The 25012-nt window shown below is 48.3% G+C and overlaps 1 protein-coding gene across 1 annotated transcript in view; it reads right to left on the bottom strand.

Annotated features, from left to right (window-relative positions):
* NUP42 (nucleoporin 42) overlaps positions 1–25012 on the bottom strand; it is a 119034-nt gene that overhangs the window by 14281 nt on the left and 79741 nt on the right. The window contains exons 5-6 of the mRNA XM_063921718.1: positions 15290–15376; positions 14169–14247 (exon numbers count right to left, since the gene is read on the bottom strand). Coding sequence (XP_063777788.1) covers positions 14169–14247; positions 15290–15376 — 166 coding nt within the window. The remainder of the gene's footprint in view (positions 1–14168; positions 14248–15289; positions 15377–25012) is intronic.

Genomic DNA, 25012 nt, shown 5'->3' with positions numbered 1-25012 from the left:
ATGTGCAACTGGTTGCCATGGTGACAATGAACGACGCCAGGCCAACCAGTCGATTGTCGTCTACTTTGTTAATATGTAGATTTTAAAAACCATCGATCTTGAAGGAACAAAGCGATTAGTTTATAATGAGACATACAGAGATGTATATTATAATAATCATGTGCGATATCTTTATCACCATAGATAATTACCAACATGATATGCAACAATAACAATATATACCTTTTTGTGATTTTGTCACATGTTTTAACATAAACCAGTTGCTGTATTTTTTGAGACCGATCCAATTAAAACCCCACTATAAAACAGTATCTGGTTGACAGTTAGTAAACCTGGCGACATGTTGGTGACCGTTGCCACGACAACCGTGTGCATATCATGTTGGTAATTATCTATGGTGATAAAGATATCGCACATGATTATTATAATATACATCTCTGTATGTCTCATTATAAACTAATCGCTTTGTTCCTTCAAGATCGATGGTTTTTAAAATCTACATATTAACAAAGTAGACGACAATCGACTGGTTGGCCTGGCGTCGTTCATTGTCACCATGGCAACCAGTTGCACATTACGTGCATTAGTAATGACACTTCCGGAGAAATTCAGGCGCCAGATACTCGCGTCAATTGCCTACGGCAACATGCTAGTGACGTTAGAACGTCTCCATGGCAACTAGGTTACACATCGCCTCTAGAGGTGCGGGAGAATGACGCGACGTTATTCGTGTAACGTCCGCGTCCGTACGTATGGACAGCTAATTGGCTGGTGCCGTGCAGTCAGATTATCACGTCACCGGCTCTATTCCCGCGGGATTTCAAGCGGGGAGGGGATGTTCTTTAAGTTATAATGAGAAGTGGAAAACATGAGATAGATCTCATTCACTTTACCTATAGTTTCAACTAATTAGCCATTAACCATTATTCCAGGTTTTTGAAGTATTCCAACCTGGATATACCAAATAGCGGTCATGTGACTGGTTTTTATTAAATCAAGTTTTTTAAACTCTAAGCATAATGATATATAAAATGTATGAATTATATTATTACCAATTATTATTACATCATACCTCCAATGTCTGTCATTATTTGGTCATTTAATGCTAATAGGTGGTCACAACCAATCACATATGCTAATGAGCAGCCATATTGGTAGGGTATATAAATCACCATCAGCAGGACTTCCAGCACCTTGAAAAAGTTGCTTGTTTGCAACGAAACGCGTCGGTGATACCTGCTTGCCTGTGTTTACTCCCACACTTTTGGAACTTCTGGACCTGGACCAAGTCCCCGTTGAACATTCCTGGATACAAGGATCTTCCTATTTCATCGTGGAAAGTCACCATTCACCACCTGCCGAGGAGCAGCATTCTTGCGGACGCAGATTCGCTTAATTACCTCGAGACACATTGGTGGTAACTATTCAATCCACGAATAGGACATTGAACTGTACCAATTGAGGGGACTTTTATAGGAACAGGTCCATGTTTGCTAAAAATTTCCAACAGGCTAAATCAGTATTGGGAGCTACACAATTCCTTTATTTAAGTGTTTTTATGTGGTATTAACCACCAATATGCATTGCATTTTACCTTTATAATAAATTATGATTTGATTGTGACACACCTTTGCATTTGAGACCATTAAGCGCTAATATATTTTTTCCTATTGTTTATAAGAAGCGCAACCTAGCTGTAGACAGGTAGGTTTGCTTTTCTCCCCTCAGTCCCTCGTAGCAGTGAGTCTGTTGCCAGCAGAAGCTCACTGAAAATAAAAAACCTAACAAATACTTTCTTTTACTAGCAGGCTCAGGAGAGCCCACTAGGAGCACCCAGCTCTGGCCGGGCACAGATTTTAACTGAGGTCTGGAGGAGGGGCATAGAGGGAGGAGCCAGTGCACACCAGATAGTACCTAATCTTTCTTTAGAGTGCCCAGTCTCCTGCGGAGCCTGTCTATTCCCCATGGTCCTTACGGAGTCCCCAGCATCCACTAGGACGTTAGAGAAACAATATTACAAAGGACAACTTCTGCACTTCTCATTTAGATTGGCTTTCTATTTGCATTCCATGACAACACAGCAACTGGTGGTGGAAACACGCCAAGACGTGAGGGGGGACTAACAGCAAAATCCCTCCTCTTTTTTTTTCAGCAGACCAGGGCTTTCCTGTTACCAATGGGCGCTAACGGTAAACCGAGCCACCAACTAACCTGGTTGCATTATTTACCAAAGGAAAAGCCACGACAATGCTGGGAACTCCCCACGTGTTGTGGGGAGTTCTCTACCTGCCGAGCTAGCTTGCTCTAATGCTCAGCGCCTGAAGCCACAGAAGACGACTACACCAGCTAAGTGCACAGTGCATAAACCCGCAACTTCTCATCATCGCCCCAAATGTGGGCTGCCCCATTATAAAGATATGCTCACTAGCAGTAACTCTGTATAAACATACTGTGTGAGAAAGGAACGCATCCATAGCAAAGAAATAAATGAAGAGTGCCAACCAGTTAAATTTTCATTTAGCCATTTACAAAAAATATACAATGGGTTGTACACATTGCGGGTCATTCCGAGTTGATCGCTAGCTGCATTTGTTCGCAGCGATCAGGCTAAAAAAACGGCAGTTCTGCACATCCGTATGCGGCGTAATGCGCACGCGCAACGTACGGGCACAACGAGCGATGCAGTTTTGCACAGGGTCTAGCGATGCATTTCAGTCGCACTGCTTGCCGCAGAGTGATTGACATGAAGTGGGCATTTCTGGGTGGCAATAAAAAGGGAAAAAAAGGCGCCTCCCAGAGCTTATGTTGAAATGCTGCTCGCTGCTCTCAGGGGAATAGGGTATTAGCAATCCCTAAACAAGAGAAAACAAAATAGAAAGAAGAGAGCGCAAGCAGACTGCTAAAATAAACAGTTTTTAATCATAAAATATGCACAATCATCACATAATAAAATGGTATAAATATACCTAAATAAACAAAATTGTAGCCAATGAATATTAAAACAGAATCCGCACTAAACTTCCTATACTTCCATAGAACCAGTGCACTAATAGATCATAAATAGGAACCGATACAATGATGATCTTCTATACTGGAACCAACATGTCCCTTGATTGATCCAAGAAATGACAGCTGATGGTTACTGCTGACAGTTTTATGTTTTATCCACAGATCAGTCCCATAATAGAATGTATAACAAGTGCACTGTTATTTGTTTTTCATGAAGTTAGACCTCTATTTGTTAAATACCAAATACCGCACCAGTTCAATCTGCTGTTCCGATTAATGTAGCAGCGTATCGGGATGATCCCGCTTACCACTTCCTCGATGGATGTAACAATGGCACTGACAGGTGCTTGGAAACCGCTGACTCCAGAGGCTGTCTCACACTTTCTCCCTGCCTAGTCTGCTTTGAAGCAGGAGCACCCATCTTGTTTGGTGCATACAGGATAAATAGCTAGTCAGTCTTCCTGACTCCAGCCGTCCCGGAAACATAAATTTTCAAGGCCCTGACTACGTCCAGTAACTTGGAGTCCTCCAAGTCCCTAGTAGCCGCAGGCACCACGATAGGTTGGTTCAAGTGAAAAGCTGATACCACCTTAGGAAGGAATTGGGAACGAGTCCTCAATTCCGCCTTATCCATATAAAATACAGATAAGGGCTTTTGTATGACAAAGCCGCCAATTCTGATACACGCCTGGCCGACGCCACGGCCCACAGCATGACCACTTTCCACGTGAGGTATAGTAGCTCCACGGATTAAAGTGGCTCAACCCAATGCGACTTTAGGAAATCCAACACCACGTTGAGATCCCACGGTGCCACTTGAGGCACAAACGGGGGCTGACTATGCAGCACTCCCTTAACAAAAGTCCGAACTTCAGGCAGTGAAGCCAGTTCTATTTTGCAAGAAAATCGATAGAGCCGAAATCTGGACCTTCATGGAACCCAATTTTAGGCCCATAGTCACCTCTGACTGTAGGAAGTGCAGAAATCGACCTAGCTGAAATTTCTCCTTTGGGGCCTTCCTGGCCTCACAGCACGCAACATATTTCCACCATATGCGGTGATAATGGTTTGCGTTCACTTCTTTCCTAGCTTTAAATAGCGTAGGGATAACTTCCTCCGGAATGCCTTTTTCCTTTAGGATCCGGCGTTCAACCGCCATGCCGTGAAGCGCAGCCGCGGTACGTCTTGGAACAGACAGGCCCCATGCTGCAGCAGGTCCTGTCTGAGCGGCAGAGGCCATGGGTCCTCTGAGATCATTTCTTGGAGTTCTGGTTACCAAGCTCTTCTTGGCCAACCCGGAACAATGAGTATAGTTCTTACTCCTCTCCTTCTTATTATTCTCATTACCCTGGGTAAGAGAGGCAGAGAAGGGAACACATACACCGACTGGTACACCCACGGTGTTACCAGAGCGTCCACAGCTATCGCCTGAGGGTCCCTTGACCTGGCGCAATATCTTTGTAGCTTTTTGTTGAGGCGGGACGCCATCATGTCCACCTGTGGCCTTTCCCAATGGTGTACAATCATTTGGAAAACTTCTGGATGAAGTCCCCACTCTCCCGGGTGGAGGTCGTGTCTTCTAAGAAAGTCTGCTTCTCAGTTGTCCACTCCGGGAATGAACACTGCTGACAGTGCTAACACATGATTTTCCGCCCATCGGAGAATCCTTGTGGCTTCTGCCATCGCCATCCTGCTTCTTGTGCCGCCCTGTCGGTTTACATGAGCGACCGCCGTGATGTTGTCTGACTGGATCAGCACCGGCCGGTGTTGAAGCAGGGGTCTAGCCTGACTTAGGGCTTGTAAATGGCCCTTAGTTCCAGAATATTTATGTGTAGGGAAGTCTCCTGACTTTTCCATAGCCTTGGAAGTTTCTTCCCTGTGTGACTGCCCCCCAGCCTCGAAGGCTGGCATCCGTGGTCACCAGGACCCAGTCCTGTATGCCGAATCTGCGGCCCCCTAGAAGATGAGCACTCTGCAGCCACCACAACAGCGACACTCTGGCCCTTGGGGACAGGGTTATCCGCCGATGCATCTGAAGATGCGACCCGGACCACTTGTCCAACAGATCCCACTGGAAAATCCTTGCATGGGACCTGGCGAATGGAATTTCTTCGTAAGAAGCTACCATCCTTCCCAGGGCTCGCGTGCATTGATGCACCGACACCTGTATACGTATTAGGAGGTCTCTGTCTAGAGACGACAACTCCTTGGACTTCTCCTCCGGGAGAAACCCTTTTTATCCTGTTCTGTGTCCAGAACCATACCCAGGAACAGTAGACGCGTCGTAGGAACCAGCTGCGACTTTGGAATATTCAGAATCCAGCCGTGCTGTTGTAGCACTTCCCGAGATAGTGCTACTCCGCCGAACAACTGCTCCCTGGACCTCGCCTTTATAAGGAGATCGTCCAAGTACGGGATAATTATTTCGGCCATTACCTTGGTAAATACCTCGGTGCCGGGGACAGACCAACGGCAACGTCTGGAATTGGTAATGACAATCCTGTACCACAATTTTGAGGTACTCCTGGTGAAGAGGGTAAATAGGGACATGCAGGTAAGCATCCTTGATGTCCAGTGATACCATGAAATTCTCCAGGCTTGCAATAATCGCCCTGAGCGATTCCATTTTGAACTTGAACCTTCGTATATAAGTGTTCAAGGCTTTCAATTTTAGAATGGGTCTCACCGAACCGTCTGGTTTCGGTACCACAACATTTTGGAATAGTAACCCCGGCCTTGTTGAAGGAGGGGTACCTTGATTTCACCTGCTGGAAGTACAGCTTGTGAATTGCCGCCAGTACTACCTTTCTCCGAGGGCAGCAGGCAAGGCTGATGTGAGGTAACGGCGAGGGGGAGTCGCCTCGAACTCCAGCCTGTATCCCTGTGATACTATTTGCAGAACCTAGGGATCCACCTGTAGGCAAGCCCACTGGTCCCTGAAGTTCCCGAGACGCGCCCCTATCGCACCTGTCTCCACCTGTGGAGCCCCAACGTCATGCGGTGGACTCAGAGGAAGCGGGGGAAGATTTTTGATCCTGGGAACTGGCTGCTGGTGCAGCTTTTTCCTTCTTCCCTTGTCTCTGTGCAGAAAGGAAGCGCCTTTGACCCGCTTGCTTTTCTGTAGCCGAAAGGACTGTACCTGAAAATACAGTGCTTTCTTAGGCTGTGAGGAAACCTGAGGTAAATTTTTTTCTTCCCAGCTGTAGCTGTGGATACGAGGTCCCAGAGACCATCCCCAAACAATTCCTCACCCTTATAAGGCAGAATCTCCATGTGCCTTTTATAGGCAGCATCACCTGTCCACTGCCGGGTTTCTAATACCCTCCTGGCAGAATGGACATTGCATTAATTCTGGATGCCAGCCGGCAAATATCCCTCTGTGCATCCTTTATATCTAAGACGACGTCTTTAATATGCTCTATGTTAGCAAACTATTATCCCTGTCTTAGAATATTAATATTATCTGACTGGGTATCAGACCACGCTGCAGCAGCACTATTTATGCTGAGGCAATTGCAGGTCTCAGTATATAACCTGAGTGTGTATATACAGACTTCAGGATAGCCTCCTGCTTTTTATCAGCAGGCTCCTTCAAGGTGGCCGTATCCTAAGACGGCAGTGCCACCTTTTTTGACAAACGTGTGAGCGCCTTATCCACCCTAAGGGATATCTCCCAACGTGACCTATCCTCTGGCGGGAAAGGGTACGCCATCAGTAACTTTTTAGAAATTACCAGTTTCTTATCGGGGGAACCCACGCTACTTTACACACTTCATTCATTCATCTGATGGGGGAACAAAAACTGGTTGCTTTTTCTCCCCAAAAATAAAAATAAGAATTTACTTACCGATAATTCTATTTCTCGTAGTCCGTAGTGGATGCTGGGGACTCCGTAAGGACCATGGGGAATAGCGGCTCCGCAGGAGACTGGGCACAAAAGTAAAGCTTTAGAACTACCTGGTGTGCACTGGCTCCTCCCCCCATGACCCTCCTCCAAGCCTCAGTTAGGATACTGTGCCCGGACGAGCGTACACAATAAGGAAGGATTTTGAATCCCGGGTAAGACTCATACCAGCCACACCAATCACACCGTACAACTCGTGATCTAAACCCAGTTAACAGCATGATAACAGAGGAGCCTCTAGAAAAGATGGCTCACTACAGCAATAACCCGATTTTTTGGTAACAATAACTATGTACCAGTATTGCAGACAATCCGCACTTGGGATGGGCGCCCAGCATCCACTACGGACTACGAGAAATAGAATTATCGGTAAGTAAATTCTTATTTTCTCTAACGTCCTAAGTGGATGCTGGGGACTCCGTAAGGACCATGGGGATTATACCAAAGCTCCCAAACGGGTGGGAGAGTGCGGATGACTCTGCAGCACCAAATGAGAGAACTCCAGGTCCTCCTCAGCCAGGGTATCAATTTTGTAGAATTTTACAAACGTATTTGCTCCTGACCAAGTAGCTGCACGGCAAAGTTGTAAAGCCGAGACCCCTCGGGCAGCCGCCCAAGATGAGCCCATCTTCCTTGTGGAGTGGGCATTTACAGATTTTTGGCTGTGGCAGGCCTGCCACAGAATGTGCAAGCTGAATTGTACTACAAATCCAACGAGCAATAGTCTGCTTAGAAGCAGGAGCACCCAGCTTGTTGGGTGCATACAGGATAAACAGCGAGTCAGATTTTCGGACTCCAGCCGTCCTGGAAACATATTTTCAGGGCCCTGATAACGTCTAGCAACTTGGAGTCCTCCAAGTCCCTAGTAGCCGCAGGCACCACAATAGGTTGGTTCAGGTGAAACGCTGAAACCACCTTAGGGAGAAACTGAGGATGAGTCCTCAATTCCGCCCTGTCAGAATGGAAAATCAGATAAGGGCTTTTACAGGATAAAGCCGCCAATTCTGACAAGCGCCTGGCCCAGGCCAGGGCCAACAGCATGACCACTTTCCATGTGAGATATTTTAACTCCACAGATTTAAGTGGTTCAAACCAATGTGACTTTTGGAACCCAAAAACTACATTGAGATCTCAAGGTGCCACTGGAGGCACAAAAGGAGGCTGTATATGCAGTACCCCTTTTACAACGTCTGAACTTCAGGGACTGAAGCTAGTTCTTTTTGGAAGAAAATTGACAGGGCCGAAATTTGAACCTTAATGGACCCCAATTTCAGGCCCATAGACACTCCTGTTTGCAGGAAATGTAGGAATCGACCCAGTTGAATTTTCTCCGTCGGGCCTTACTGGCCTCGCACCACGCAACATATTTTCGCCAAATGCGGTGATAATGTTTTGCGGTTACATCCTTCCTGGCTTTGATCAGGATAGGGAAGACTTCATCCGGAATGCCTTTTTTCCTTCAGGATCCGGCGTTCAACCGCCATGCCGTCAAACGCAGCCGCGGTAAGTCTTGGAACAGACAGGGTCCTTGCTGGAGCAGGTCCCTTCTTAGAGGTAGAGGCCACGGATCCTCCGTGAGCATCTCTTGAAGTTCCGGTTACCAAGTCCTTCTTGGCCAATCCGGAGCCACGAATATAGTGCTTACTCCTCTCCATCTTATCAATCTCAGTACCTTGGGTATGAGAGGCAGATGAGGGAACACATACACTGACTGGTACACCCACGGTGTTACCAGAGCGTCTACAGCTATTGCCTGAGGGTCCCTTGACCTGGCGCAATACCTGTCGAGTTTTTCCCAACGGTTTATAATCATGTGGAAGACTTCTGGGTGAAGTCCCCACTCTCCCGGGTGGAGGTCGTGTCTGCTGAGGAAGTCTGCTTCCCAGTTGTCCACTCCCGGAATTGCTGACAGTGCTATCACATGATTTTCCGCCCAGCGAAGAATCCTTGCAGCTTCTGCCATTGCCCTCCTGCTTCTTGTGCCACCCTGTCTGTTTACGTGGGTGACTGCCGTGATGTTGTCCGACTGGATCAACACCGGCTGACCTTGAAGCAGAGGTCTTGCTAAGCTTAGAGCATTGTAAATGGCCCTTAGCTTCAGGATATTTATGTGAAGTGATGTCTCCAGGCTTGACCATAAGCCCTGGAAATTCCTTCCCTGTGTGACTGCTCCCCAGCCTCGCAGGCTGGCATCCGTGGTCACCAGGACCCAGTCCTGAATGCCGAATCTGCAGCCCTCTAGAAGATGAGCACTCTGCAACCAACACAGGAGGGACACCCTTGTTCTTGGTGACAGGGTTATCCGCTGACGCATCTGAAGATGCGACCCGGACCATTTGTCCAGCAGGTCCCACTGGAAAGTTCTTGCGTGGAATCTGCCGAATGGGATTGCTTCGTAGGAAGCCACCATTTTACCCAGAACCCTTGTGCATTGATGCACTGAGACTTGGCTCGGTTTTAGGAGGTTCCTGACTAGCTCGGATAACTCCCTGGCTTTCTCCTCCGGGAGAAACACCTTTTTCTGGACTGTGTCCAGGATCATCCCTAGGAACAGAATACGAGTCGTCGGAACCAGCTGCGATTTTGGAATATTGAGAATCCAATCGTGCTGCCGCAACACTACCTGAGATAGTGCTACACCGACCTCCAACTGTTCCCTGGATCTTACCCTTATCAGGGAATCGTCCAAGTAAGGGATAACTAAAATTCCCTTCCTTCGAAGGAATATCATCATTTCGGCCATTACCTTGGTAAAGACCCGGGGTGCCGTGGACCATCCATACGGCAGCATCTGAACTGATAGTGACAGTTCTGTACCATAAACCTGAGGTACCCTTGGTGAGAAGGGTAAATTTGGACATGAAGGTAAGCATCCTCGATGTCCCGAGACATCATGTAGTCCCCTTCTTCCAGGTTCGCAATCACTGCTCCGAGTGACTCAATCTTGAATTTGAACCTCTGTATGTAAGTGTTCAAAGATTTTAGATTTAGAATCGGTCTCACCGAGCCGTCCGGCTTCGGTACCACAACAGTGTGGAATAATAACCCGTTCCCTGTTGCAGGAGGGGTACCTTGATTATCACCTGCTGGGAATACAGCTTGTGAATGGCTTCCAAAACTGTCTCCCTGTCAGAAGGAGACATCGGTAAAGCCGACTTTAGGAAACGGCGAGGGGGAGACATCTCGAATTCCAATTTGTACCCCTGAGATATCACCTGAAGGATCCAGGGGTCTACTTGCGAGTGAGCCCACTGCGCGCTGAAATTCATTGAGACGGGCCCCCCACCGTGCCTGATTCTGCCTGTAAAGCCCCAGCATCATACTGAGGGCTTGGCAGAGGCGGGAAAGGGTTTCTGTTCCTGGGAACTGGCTGATTTCTGCAGCCTTTTTCCTCTCCCTCTGTCACGGGGCAGAAATGAGGAACCTTTTGCACGCTTGTCCACGAAAAGACTGCGCCTGATAATACGGCGTCTTCTCATGTTGCTTCCAAATGCCGTTTGAAATCCGCATCACCTGACCACTGTCGTGTCCATAACCCTCTACTGGTAGAAATGGACAACGCACTTAGACTTGATGCCAGTCGGCAAATATTCCGCTGTGCATCACGCACATATAGAAATGCATCTTTTAAATGCTCTATAGGCAAAAATATACTGTCCCTATCTAGGGTATCAATATTTTCAGTCAGGGAATCCGACCACGCCAACCCAGCACTGCACATCCAGGCTGAGGCGATTGCTGGTCGCAGTATAACACCAGTATGTGTGTAAATACATTTTAGGATACCCTCTTGCTTTCTATCAGCAGGATCCTTAAGGGCGGCCATCTCAGGAGAGGGTAGAGCCCTTACAAGCGTGTGAGCGCTTTATCCACCCTAGGGGGTGTTTCCCAACGCACCCTAACCTCTGGCGGGAAAGGATATAATGCCAATAACATTTTAGAAATTATCAGTTGTTATCGGGGGAAACCCACGCATCATCACACACCTCATTTAATTTCTCAGATTCAGGAAAACTACAGGTAGTTTTTCCTCACCGAACATAATACCCCTTTTTGGTGGTACTCGTATTATCAGAAATGTGTAAAACATTTTTCATTGCCTCCATCATGTAACGTGTGGCCCTACTGGAAGTCACATTTGTCTCTTCACCGTCGACACTGGAGTCAGTATCCGTGTCGGCGTCTATATCTGCCATCTGAGGTAACGGGCGCTTTAGAGCCCCTGACGGCCTATGAGACGTCTGGACAGGCACAAGCTGAGTAGCCGGCTGTCTCATGTCAACCACTGTCTTCTATACAGAGCTGACACTGTCACGTAATTCCTTCCAACAGTTCATCCACTCAGGTGTCGACCCCCTAGGGGGTGACATCACTATTACAGGCAATCTGCTCCGTCTCCACATCATTTTTCTCCTCATACATGTCGACACAAACGTACCGACATACAGCACACACACAGGGAATGCTCTGATAGAGGACAGGACCCCACTAGCCCTTTGGGGAGACAGAGGGAGAGTTTGCCAGCACACACCAGAGCGCTATATATATATATATATATATATATATATATATATATATATATATATACACAGGGATAACCTTATATAAGTGTTTTTCCCCTTACAGCTGCTGTATCTTTAATACTGCGCGTAATTAGTGCCCCCCCTCTCTTTTTTAACCCTTTCTGTAGTGTAGTGACTGCAGGGGAGAGCCAGGGAGCTTCCCTCCAACGGAGCTGTGAGGGAAAATGGCGCTAGTGTGCTGAGGAGATAGGCTCCGCCCCCTTATCGGCGGCCTTATCTCCCGTTTTTCTATGTATTCTGGCAGGGGTTAAATGCATCCATATAGCCCAGGAGCTATATGTGATGCATTTTTTGCCATCCAAGGTGTTTTTATTGCGTCTCAGGGAGCCCCCCCCCAGCGCCCTGCACCCTCAGTGACCGGAGTGTGAAGTGTGCTGAGAGCAATGGCGCACAGCTGCAGTGCTGTGCGCTACCTTGTTGAAGACAGGACGTCTTCTGCCGCCGATTTTCCGGACCTCTTCTGTCTTCTGGCTCTGTAAGGGGGCCGGCGGTGCGGCTCTGGGACCCATCCATGGCTGGGCCTGTGATCGTCCCTCTGGAGCTAATGTCCAGTAGCCTAAGAAGCCCAATCCACTCTGCACGCAGGTGAGTTCGCTTCTTCTCCCCTTAGTCCCTCGATGCAGTGAGCCTGTTGCCAGCAGGTCTCACTGAAAATAAAAAACCTAAAACTAAACTTTTCACTAAGCAGCTCAGGAGAGCCACCTAGTGTGCACCCTTCTCGTTCGGGCACAAAATCTTAACTGAGGCTTGGAGGAGGGTCATGGGGGGGAGGAGCCAGTGCACACCAGGTAGTTCTAAAGCTTTACTTTTGTGCCCAGTCTCCTGCGGAGCCGCTATTCCCCATGGTCCTTACGGAGTCCCCAGCATCCACTTAGGACGTTAGAGAAAACCATTTTTATGTGGTACTTGGGTTCATGTCAGAAATGCGTAACACCTTTTACATTGCCGAGAGCATGTAACGGATGTTCCTAGTGGATTGTGTATATGTCTCAACCTCGTCGACACTGGAGTCAGACTCCGTGTCGACATCTGTGTCTGCCATCTGAGGTAACGGGCGCTTTTTTGAGCCCCTGATGGCCTTTGAGACGCCTGGGCAGGCGCGGGCTGAGAAGCCAGCTGTCCCACAGCTGTTTTACGTCATCCAGCCTTCTATGTAAGGAGTTGACATTGTCGGTTAATACCTTCCATCTATCCATCCACTCTGGTGTCGGCCCCACAGGGGGCGACATCCCATTTATCGGCCTCTGCTCCACCTCCACGTAACCTTCCTCATCCCACATGTCGACACAGCCGTACCGACACACAGCACACACACAGGGAATGCTCTGACTGAGGACAGGACCCCACAAAGTCCTTTGGGGAGACAGAGAGAGAGTATGCCAGCACACACCAGAGCGCTATATAATGCAGGGATTAACACTATAACTGAGTGATTTTTCCCCCAATAGCTGCTTGTATAAACAATATTGCGCCTAAATTTAGTGCCCCCCCCTCTCTTTTTAACCCTTTGAGCCTGAAAACTACAGGGGAGAGCCTGGGGAGCTGTCTTCCAGCTGCACTGTGAAGAGAAAATGACGCCAGTGTGCTGAGGGAGATAGCTCCGCCCCTTTTTCGCGGACTTTTCGCCCGCTTTTTTATGGATTCTGGCAGGGGTATTTATCACATATATAGCCTCTGGGGCTATATATTGTGATATATTTGCCAGCCAAGGTGTATTTATTGCTTCTCAGGGCGCCCCCCCCAGCGCCCTGCACCCTCAGTGACCGGAGTGTGAAGTGTGTATGAGGAGCAATGTCGCACAGCTGCAGTGCTGTGCGCTACCTTGGTGAAGACTGATGTCTTCTGCCGCCGATTTTCCGGATTCTTCTTGCTTCTAGCTCTGTAAGGGGGCCGGCGGCGCGGCTCCGGGACCGAACACCAATGGCCGGTTCCATGCGGTCGATCCCTCTGGAGCTAATGGTGTCCAGTAGCCTAAGAAGCCCAAGCTACCACCAGTTAGGTAGGTTCGCTTCTTCTCCCCTTAGTCCCTCGCTGCAGTGAGTCTGTTGCCAGCAGATCTCACTGTAAAATAAAAAACCTAAAATATACTTTCTCTCTAGGAGCTCAGGAGAGCCCCTAGTGTGCATCCAGCTCAGCCGGGCACAGGATTCTAACTGAAGTCTGGAGGAGGGTCATAGTGGGAGGAGCCAGTGCACACCAGGTAGTCCTAAATCTTTCTTAGCTGTGCCCAGTCTCCTGCGGAGCCGCTATTCCCCATGGTCCTTACGGAGTCCCCAGCATCCACTAGGACGTCAGAGAAAACTGTTTATTTTAGGAGTCTGCTTGCGCTCTCTTCTTTCTATTTTGATTTCTGGGTGGCAACTGACCGTTTTCAGGGAGTGTGCAGAAAAAGGCAGGCATGCCAGGAAAAACGCAGGCGTGGCTGGGCGGGTTTGTGACGTCAAATCCGGAACTGAATAGTCTGAAGTGATCGCAAGCGCTGAGTAGGTTTTGAGCAACTCTGAAACTACACAAAAAATTTTTGTGCCGCTCTGCGATACAACCGTTTGCACTTCTGCTAAGCTAAAATACACTCCCAGTGGGCGGCGGCATAGCATTTGCACGGCTGCTAAAAACTGCTAGCGAGCGAACAACTCGGAATGACCCCCATTGCCCGAAAGCTGTGAACTTACTGGAAGGCCCAAAGCCAGATTTTTGCAGTCCTCCAAACGTCGGTGCTGGGTTAGCAGATGGCCTATTGAGTTCATTAATCTGAGGAAGACAAGAACAGTACTACTGTACTTTAAGCAACACAAAAAGGTACAATACACTTAAGAGGATTTGTTTGTAATAAATCAGCAGGTATAAACACAAGCTAAAATTTGTATTTGAGGATAAAACCTAAAATCAAACTAAAAAAAAAAAAAAAAAAAAAGCATGTGTATTCCAGTACCATGGTGCTTATTGGACGTCAGTAAGTCTTAAAAGGCCAAATAATATAAAATTCTAGTTACTTTGAGGAATATAGTTCCTTTGACATTGACAAAAATATCTATGTTACCAATAACTTTCAAAAATATACCTTCACAGAACATGAGCATGAACAGAACAGGACATTGGAGTTACATTGTAGCTTTGTCCAGGAATAACCTCCAAGGAATAGAAGGTTTCCATCTGTCGGCCCTGACTTCCATTTATGGCCTAGTGAAGGTCTGCAGAACTTTTTCATACATGAGGGCCACTTTGGTAGATTAATGTCTCTTGAAATGGGCTGTACTACAAACATAACTTGCATAGAAATCAAAAAATATGTAGAATATACTAGTCAGAGGAAACCCTATGGAGCCATGGCATAGCGGGTTGGGTATGCGTAACTGGCGTTCACCATACAGACAGCGGGATCCTGGTGGAGGGAACCGAGCGCATCAAGCCCCTTGCGGCCTCGCTGCGCTCGCCACACTGTGGGCATTGTAAATGGTCGGGATGCAGGGGGAGGTACTGTGACTGCCGGTCACATAACTACATCCCGCCATACCTATCAGTGTTTAACAGTCTCTTCATGGATATACACAGCCACACTGATAGCACGAGACCTGGTATAATATGGGACAAATACATAAGGACCAAAGATTGCAGTAATAATTTTGTCCTGCGATTCCCTTCCTGTAAGTCACAGAAAACAGGCTTTGTGTATTGCACCACTACTGTAGCGGATCTTTATGTAAAGATTGAATCACAGCAGTCACATACAGGTCATACATAGTAGTATGTACAGACAGGAATGCCATATGAAAGCAGGTAAGCTGTATTTTACCAGCGCAGATTTACTTGCTGGATTCAGGTTCTTAAGTTCCTGTACCCGCCCTTTCCATTGACTTGTCAGTTGTTGTACTGAATTCACCTGCAAAAGGAAAACATAACACACAGTGACTCACAGCCAAAGATCAGGCTTATATTACAATATAACGGGCAGGAATGAAAGACGCACGCTAAGAATATGTGCAGTGACCTGGGTGACATATTTTGAACATATACTTTACTCAGCTACATTATTTGCACCTGGCAAATACATATTGTGCTGCAAGGGGGAAAATCTACAACCAATCTCAAGGCCCATACACACCGGCCGATTTTGAGCTGAAAGTAGCTCATTTTTGGTGTTTTAAGATGCTTTCAGCTCAAAACCGCCCAGTGTGTATGCCCCGGCGACGAGCACTTCATCGCCGTCGGCCATCTGCTGGTATTACCAGCAGATGAACGGCTTTCCATAGCGTCCTGCCGTTCACCCCCGCTGACATCGCTGGGCAGGTGGGGAAAAAAAAATATAAAAAATAAAAAATCGCTCAGTGTGTATGCACTGAGCGATTTTCAGCCAAGCGCTGTCCGCGATCTTCGCTGTGCGTACACGCTGGGCAAAAACGTCCAGTGTGTATGCACTTTTAGATTTATGAGGGGAGTGCAGCCTTGTCCAGCTTGAAAATTCTATTTGAAAACAGATGCGGTCAGTATATTAGTGCAGCATGCAAGAACAAGCAGGATAAGCAATGCGTCTGTTCCACTTGCAGTGTCAGATGGTTTGTCCGGACGGCTTACAGTCATTATGATTTGTCCGTATGGCTTACAGCCATTAAGATTTCCTCACTACCATTGAGGAATGGTGCAGTTATGAGAAAAAGTGGTAGGACATAATTTATGGCTCATGTATTAATGTTTTACAATGAAAGAAAAACCTGGATATAATTCTCTTTTTACCTAACGGACAAAATAATAAAAATAGGATTTTAATTACCTACTGGTAAATCCTTTTCTCGTAGTCCATAAGGGATATTGGGGGTATCCAGTACGATGGGTATAGACGGGGTCCAAAGGAGCTGGTGCACTTTACATTTCTGGGTGTGCTGGCTCCTCCCCTCTATGCCCCCTCCCACAGACAGTTATAGGTAAAACAGTGACCAAAGGAGAAAAGGACATACTTGAGAGAAGGAACAAACAATGAGTGGTGAGATTTACACACCACTAACCTACAACGACCAGCAACGGTTGGTAACAAAACAGCAACAGCTGAACAGGTAACCACAGAAAAGAGAACCTGCAGAAAAGTCAACGCACTGAGGCGAGCGCCCAATATACCTTATGGACTACGAGAAAAGGATTTACCGGTAGGCAATTAAAATCCTATTTTCTCTAGCATCCATAAGGGATATTGGTGGAATCTCGTACGATGGGGACGTCCCAAAGCTTCCAGAACGGGCGGGAATGTGCAGAGACGTCTGCAGCACCGCCTGCCCAAACTGGGAATCCTCTTTGGCCAGGGTATCAAACCTGTAGAAAGGTAGCAGCTTGGCATAGTTGCAAGGCAGAGACTTCACGGGCAGCTGCCCAGGAAGACCCCATCGATCTTGTAGAGTGGGCCTTCAGAGACTGTGGAACAGGTAAGGCTGCCGACACATAGGCCTGTTGGATAGTAAGGCTAAGCCAACGAGCAATGGACTTAGAAGCAGAGCAACCCTTTTTCTGTGCATCATAAAGTACGAACAAGGAATCAGTCTTTCTGATCCGAGCCGTTCTCTTGACATAGATCTTCAAGGCTCGCACAGCATCCAATACCTCCAGAGGAGCAGAAGTGCCAGAACTTGACGGAACCACAATAGGTTGATTCAAGTGGAACGCAGAGACGACCTACGGCAGGAACTGATGCCTAGTCCTGAGCTCCGCTCTGTCCTCATAAAAGACCAAGTAAGGGCTTTTACACGATAAGGCCCCCAATTCTGAGACACGCCTAGCAGAAGGCAGGGCCAATAACATCACAGTCTTCCACATGAGGTACTTGTCTTTTAACGTCATCAGAGGTTCAAACCAGGAGGACTGTAGAAATTCCAACACTACATTCAAATCCCAGGGTGCCGTGGGCGGCACAAAAGGAGGTTGAAAGTGAAGCACCCCTTGCAAGAAGGTCTGAACTTCTGGCAATACTGCCAATTTCTTCCAGTAGAAAACAGAGAGCCGAAGTCTGGACCTTAACGGAACCAAGACGTAAGCCCTTATTCACACTAGCCTGCAGGAAACGTCCCACGTGGAACTCCGCAGGCGGATACGTGCGGTTCTCGCACCAAGAGAAATATCTTCTCCCAATATGATGCAAGTGTTTTGATGTCACAGGTTTCCTGGCCTGAACCATGGTAGCAATAACCTTTTTGGAAAGGACCTTGTGGCTAGGATGTTCCTCTCTACCTCCATGCCATCAAACGAAGCCAAAAGTCCGGGTAGACGACCGGACCTTGTTGAAGATCTCTTCTCAGTGGCAGAGGTCAAGGGTCTTCGATGGACATGTCCAGAAGATCTGCGTACCATGCCCTCTGAGGCTAATTCGGGCAATCAGAATTGCCTGGACTCCTTGATTCCCTATTCGCTTGAGCACCTTTGGGAGAAATGGAATCAGAGGAAACGGGTAGACCAGCCGGTAAGGCCAAGGCAACATCAGTACATCCACTGCCCTCGCCTGAGGGTCCCTGGTTCATGAGCAATACCAACAAAGCTTCTTGTTGAGTCGAGAAGCCATCATGTCTATTTGTGGGCAGCCCCACCGGTCGATGATATGCTGAAACACCTGATGGTGAAGACCACATTTTCCCGTGTGGAGATCGGGACAACTCAGGAAGTCTGCTTGCCAGTGGTCTACTCCTGAAATGAAGATTACGGACAGTGCTCTTGAATTTCTTTATGCCCAGAGGAGTATCTGACACCTCTCGCATGCAGGCCCTGCTTTTTGTTCCTCCTTGTCAATTGATGTACGCTACTGCCGTGGCGTTGTCTGAGTGTACTTGGATTGCGTGATCCCTGAGTAGAGGAGAGGCCTGAAGCAGAGCATTCTAGACTGCCCAAAGTTCCAGAATGTTGATCGGAAGGAGAGCTTCGTGGGCTGACCACCTGCCCTGGAACCGTGCCCCCTGGGTGACAGCTCCCCATCCTCTCAGACTCGCATCTGTCGTGAGGATGATCAAATCCTAAAACCCGAAACTTCGGCCTTCCAGTAGTTTGGAGGACTGCAGCCACCACAGGAGGGAAATCCTGGCCTGAGGTGACAGCCGTATTAACCGGTGCATCTGAAGATGTGATCCGGACCACTTGCTCAGGAGATCCAATTGAAATGTTCTGACATGGAACCTTCCATACTGAATCGCCTCGTACGAGGCAACCATCTTCCCCAACAATCTTATGCAAAGATAGATGGATATTCGAGTAGGCCAGAGAACCATGCGGACCATCTCCTTAAGTGTTGTCGCTTTGTCTTCTGGGAGGAACACTTTCTGGCCACAGTATCCAGCAACATTCCCAGGAACAGTAGCTGCTGAGTTGGCTCTAGGTGGGACGTCTGTAAATTGAGGATCCACCCATGGTGTGACAGAAGTTGGATAGTACGGTCTATATGAAGCAATAAAAGCTCCCTGGATCTTGCTTCTATCAGGAGATCGTCCAGGTAAGGGACATTATGGAACCCCAGGACCTGGAGTTGGAACATCGTGAACACCCTTGAAGCTATGGACAAGCCGAAGGGTAGCGCCTGGAACTGGTAGTGATCGTTCAGCAGGGAAAACCTCAGGTAAGCATGATGAGGTGGCCAAAACGGGATATGGAGATAGGCGTCCTTTAAATCTAGTGAGACCATGAACTCACGTTCTTCCAGGCCCGTAATCACTGCTCGCAAGTATTCCATCTTGAACCCAAAAACCTCTAGTAAGGATTTAAGGATTTCAGATTCAAAAGGGGTCTTACCGAACCACCCGGTTTCTGTACCACTAACAGGTTGGAGTAATAACCCTTGCCCTGTTGTTGCAGTGGCACTAGAACAATGACTCGGTACTGGACCAATTTCAGGATGGCCTGTTCCCAAAACCTGATATGAAAAATCGGTGGGGAGGAGCACCGTCGAACTCCAGCTTGGAGCCCTGAGAAATTAGGACAAGTACCCAGCTATCCTGGCAGGAACTTTCCCAGATGCGGCTGAAGCGACGCAACCGAGCTCCCACCATGAGATCCCCTCGGGGTGGGAAGCACAGTCATGCTGAGGCCTTAGTGGAAGCTGAACTGGTGCTTTGTTCCTGGAAACCTGCAGCTGCTGTTTTTTTGCCTTACTTCTGGTGCCCCGTGCAGCGTTTGAGGCGACTCTCATTCAAGATCGAAACATAGTGGTCCGAAAGGACTCAGTAGATGGCCCCGGGTAGGAACGCCTAGCTGGTGGGGTCCCAGAGGGCAGAAACATGGTATTCCCCGCAGTAGCTTTGGAAATCCACGAAACCAACTCAACCCAGAATAGCCTGAATAGACAGGGAGAGACACCACACTACGCTTGGAATCAGCGTCCGCTATCCACTGGCGCAGCCATAAAGCTCTGCGAGCCAACACTGCCATGGCAGTAGTACCCACATTAATAGCGCCTCTCTCTTCAATAGAGTAGCACAGGACGCGTGCAGTATCCTGAATGTGTTTGATCAGAGTAACCATACTCACCAGAAACACATCCCCTGCGAGGCCCTTTTGAACTGGCCCGCCCAGGTGTGAATGACATGCGTCAACCAGCAACCTGCTATCACAGGTCTTTGTGATATACCAGCTGCTGTGGAATAGACTTCAGTGTGGTCTTCTAGATTTCTTTCCCCAGGGTCCTTCAAAGCAGAGGAGCCAGGGACCGGTAACACCACCGCTTTAGACAGGCTTGAGACAGGCGTCAACAGCCGGGGGATCTTCCCAGTTTTTCCAGCCTTCAGGGAGAAAATGGGAAAGTGTTAAGAAGCGTCTGGCCACCTGAAATTATTTTATCAGGATTTTTCCAGGTCAACTTTAAAAATAATATTTTACTCACCTGTAAATCTATTTCTCGTAGTCCGTAGTGGATGCTGGGAACTCCGTAAGGACCATGGGGATTAGCGGCTCCGCAGGAGACTGGGCACAACTAAAGAAAGCTTTAGGACTACCTGGTGTGCACTGGCTCCTCCCACTAAGACCCTCCTCCAGACCTCAGTTAGGATACTGTGCCCGGAAGAGCTGACACAATAAGGAAGGATTTTGAATCCCGGGTAAGACTCATACCAGCCACACCAACCACACCGTATAACTCGTGATACTATACCCAGTTAACAGTATGATAACAACTGAGCCTCTCAACAGATGGCTCAACAATAACCCTTTAGTTAGGCAATAACTATATACAAGTATTGCAGACAATCCGCACTTGGGATGGGCGCCCAGCATCCACTACGGACTACGAGAAATAGATTTACCGGTGAGTAAAATCTTATTTTCTCTAACGTCCTAAGTGGATGCTGGGGACTCCGTAAGGACCATGGGGATTATACCAAAGCTCCCAAACGGGCGGGAGAGTGCGGATGACTCTACAGCACCGAATGAGCAAACACTAGGTCCTCCTCAGCCAGGGTATCAAACTTGTAGACTCTTGCAAGAGTGTTTGAACCCGACCAAGTAACAGCTCTGCAAATTTGTAAAGCCGAGACCCCTCGGGCAGCCGCCCAAGAAGAGCCCACTTTCCTCGTGGAATGGGCTTTCACAGATTTAGGGTGCGGCAGTCCAGCCGCAGAATGTGCAAGTTGAATCGTGCTACAGATCCAGCGAGCAATAGTCTGCTTAGAAGCAGGAGCACCCAGCTTGTTGGGTGCATACAGGATAAATAGCGAGACAGTTTTCCTGACTCCAGCCGTCCTGGAAACATATACTTTTCAGGGCCCTGACTACGTCCAGAAACTTGGAATCCTCCAAGTCCCAAGTAGCCGCAGGCACCACAATAGGTTGGTTCACATGAAAAACTGCTACCACCTTAGGAAGGAATTTGGAACGAGTCCTCAATTCCGCCTTATCCATATAAAATACAGATAAGGGCTTTTGACAAAGCCGCCCATTCTTATACACGCCTGGCCGACGCCAAGGCCCACAGCATGACCACTTTCCACGTGAGGTATTGTAGCTCCACGGATTTAAGTGGCTCAATCCAATGCGACTTCAGGAAATCCAACACTACGTTGAGATCCCACGGTGCCACTGGAGGCACAAACGGGGGCTGACTATGCAGCACTCCCTTAACAAAAGTCTGAACTTCAGGCAGTGAAGCCAGTTCTATTTTGGAAGAAAATCGATAGAGCCGAAATCTGGACCTTAATGGAACCCAATTTTAGGCCCATAGTCACCCCTGACTTGTAGGAAGTGCAGAAATCGACCTAGCTGAAATTCCTCCTTTGGGGCCTTCCTGGCCTCACAGCACGCAACATATTTCCGCCATATGCGGTGATAATGGTTTGCGTTCACTTCTTTCCTAGCTTTAAATAGCGTAGGGATAACTTCCTCCGGAATGCCCTTTTCCTTCAGGATCCGGCGTTCAACCGCCATGCCGTCAAACGCAGCCGCGGTAAATCTTGGAACAGACAGAGCCCCTGCTGCAGCAGGTCCTGTCTGAGCGGCAGAGGCCATGGGTCCTCTGAGATCATTTCTTGGAGTTCTGGGTACCAAGCTCTTCTTGGCCACCCGAAACAATGAGTATAGTTCTTACTCCTCTCCTTCTTATTATTCTCAATACCCTGGGTATGAGAGGCAGAGAAGGGAACACATACACCGACTGGTACACCCACGGTGTTACCAGAGCGTCCACAGCTATCGCCTGAGGGTCCCTTGACCTGGCGCAATATCTTTGTAGCTTTTTGTTGAGGCGGGACGCCATCCTGTCCACCTGTGGCCTTTCCCCACGGTGTACAATCATTTGGAAGACTTCTGGATGAAGTCCCCACTCTCCCGGGTGGAGGTCGTGCTTGCTTCTCAGTTGTCCACTCCGGGAATGAACACTGCTGACAGTGCTAACACATGATTTTCCGCCCATCGGAGAATCCTGTGGCTTCTGCCATCGCCATCCTGCTTCTTGTGCCGCCCTGTCGGTTTACATGAGCGACCGCCGTGATGTTGTCTGACTGGATCAGCACCGGCCGGTGTTGAAGCAGGGGTCTAGCCTGACTTAGGGCATTGTAAATGGCCCATTGTTCCAGAACATTTATGTGTAGGGAAGTCTCCTGACTTTCCCATAGGCCTTGGAAGTTTCTTCCCTGTGTGACTGCCCCCCAGCCTTGAAGGCTGGCATCCGTGGTCACCAGGACCCAGTCCTGTATGCCGAATCTGCGGCCCCCTAGAAGATGAGCCCTCTGCAGTCACCACCACAGCGACACCCTGGCCCTTGGAGACAGGGTTATCCGCCGATGCATCTGAGGATGCGACCCGGACCACTTGTCTAACAGATCCCACTGGAAGATCCTTGCATGGGACTTGGCGAATGGAAATTCTTCGTAAGAAGCTACCATCTTTCCCAAGGCTCGCGTGCATTGATGCACCGATACCTGTATTTGTATTAGGAGGTCTCCGTCTAGAGACGCCAACTCCATGGACTTCTCCTCCGGGAGAAACCCTTTTTATCCTGTTCTGTGTCCAGAACCATAGCCAGGAACAGTAGACGCGTCGTAGGAACCAGCTGCGACTTTGGACTATTCAGAATCCAGCCGTGCTGTTGTAGCACTTCCCGAGATAGTGCTACTCCGACGAACAACTGCTCCCTGGACCTCGCCTTTATAAGGAGATCGTCCAAGTACGGAATAAGTACTTCGGCCATTACCTTGGTAAATACCCTCGTGCCGGGGACAGACCAACGGCAACGTCTGGAATTGGTAATGACAATCCTGTACCACAATTTTGAGGTACACCTGGTGAAGAGGGTAAATAGGGACATGCAGGTAAGTATCCTTGATGTCCAGTGATACCCTGAAATTTTCCAGGCTTGCAATAATCGCCCTGAGCGATTCCATTTTGAACTTGAACCTTCGTATATAAGTGTTCAAGGATTAGATTTTAGAATGGGTCTTAGAATTAGAATTTAGAATCAATTTTAGAATGGGTCTCACCGAATCGTCTGGTTTCGGTACCACAATCATTTTGGAATAGTAACCCCGGCCTTGTTGAAGGAGGGGTACCTTGATTTCACCTGCTGGAAGTACAGCTTGTGAATTGCCGCCAGTACTACCTTTCTCCGAGGGCAGCAGGCAAGGCTGATGTGAGGCAACGGCGAAGGGGGAGTCGTCTCGAACTCCAGCCTGTATCCCTGTGATACTACTTGCAGAACCTAGGGATCCACCTGTGGGCAAGCCCACTGGTCCCTGCAGTTCCCGAGACGCGCCCCCACCGCACCTGTCTCCACCTGTGGAGCCCCAGCATCATGCGGTGGACTCAGAGTAAGCGAGGGAAGATATTTGATCCTGGGAACTGGCTGTCTGGTGCAGCTTTTTCCTTCTTCCCTTGTCTCTGTGCAGAAAGGAAGCGCCTTTGACCCGCTTGCTTTTCTGAAGCCGAAAGGACTGTACCTGAAAATACGGTGCTTTCTTAGGCTTTTGTGAGGAAACCTGAGGTAGCTGTTGCTGTGGATACGAGGTCCCAGAGACCATCCCCAAACAATTCCTCACCCTTATAAGGCAGAATCTCCATGTGCCTTTTAAAGGCAGCATCACCTGTCCACTGCCGGGTTTCTAATACCCTCCTGGCAGAATGGACATTGCATTAATTCTGGATGCCAGCCGGCAAATATCCCTCTGTGCATCCTTTATATATAAGACAACGTCTTAAATATGCTCAATGTTAGCAAAATATTATCCCTTAGCGTATTAATATTATCTGACAGGGTATCAGACCACGCTGCAGCAGCACTATTTATGCTGAGGCAATTGCAGGTTTCAGTATATAACCTGAGTGTGTAAATACAGACTTCAGGATCGCCTCCTGCTTTTTATCAGCAGGTTCCTTCAAGGTGGCCGTATCCTTAGACGGCAGTACCACCTTTTGACAAACGTGTGAGCGCCTTATCCACCCTAAGGGATATCTCCCAACGTGACCTATCCTCTGGCGGGAAAGGGTACGCCATCAGTAACTTTTTAGAAATTACCAGTTTCTTATCGGGGGAAACCACGCTTCTTTACACACTTCATTCATTCATCTGATGGGGGAACAAAACACTGGCTGCTTTTTCTCCCCAAAAATAAAACCCCTTTTATGTGGTACTTGGGTTCATGTCAGAAAATGCATAACACATTTTTCATTGCCGAGATCATGTAACGGATGTTCCTAGTGGATTGTGTATATGTCTCACCCTCGTCGACACTGGAGTCAGACTCTGTGTCGACATCTGTGTCTGCCATCTGAGGTAACGGGCGTTGTTTGAGCCCCTGATGGCCCTTGAGACGCCTGGGCAGGCGCGGGCTGAGAAGCCGGCTGTCCCACAGCTGTTACGTCATCCAGCCTTTTATGTAAGTAGTTGACACTGTCGGTCAATATCTTCCACCTATCCATCCACTCTGGTGTGGACATCCCATTTATCGGCCTCTGCTCCGCCTCCACGTAACCTTCCTCATCCAACATGTCGACACAGCCGTACCGACACACCGCACACACACAGGGAATGCTCTGACTGAGGACAGGACCCCACAAAGTCCTTTGGGGAGACCGA

The sequence above is a fragment of the Pseudophryne corroboree genome, chromosome 5, assembly GCF_028390025.1.
Source record: "Pseudophryne corroboree isolate aPseCor3 chromosome 5, aPseCor3.hap2, whole genome shotgun sequence".
Taxonomy (NCBI): domain Eukaryota; kingdom Metazoa; phylum Chordata; class Amphibia; order Anura; family Myobatrachidae; genus Pseudophryne; species Pseudophryne corroboree.
This window is presented reverse-complemented; position numbering and strand designations above follow the sequence as displayed.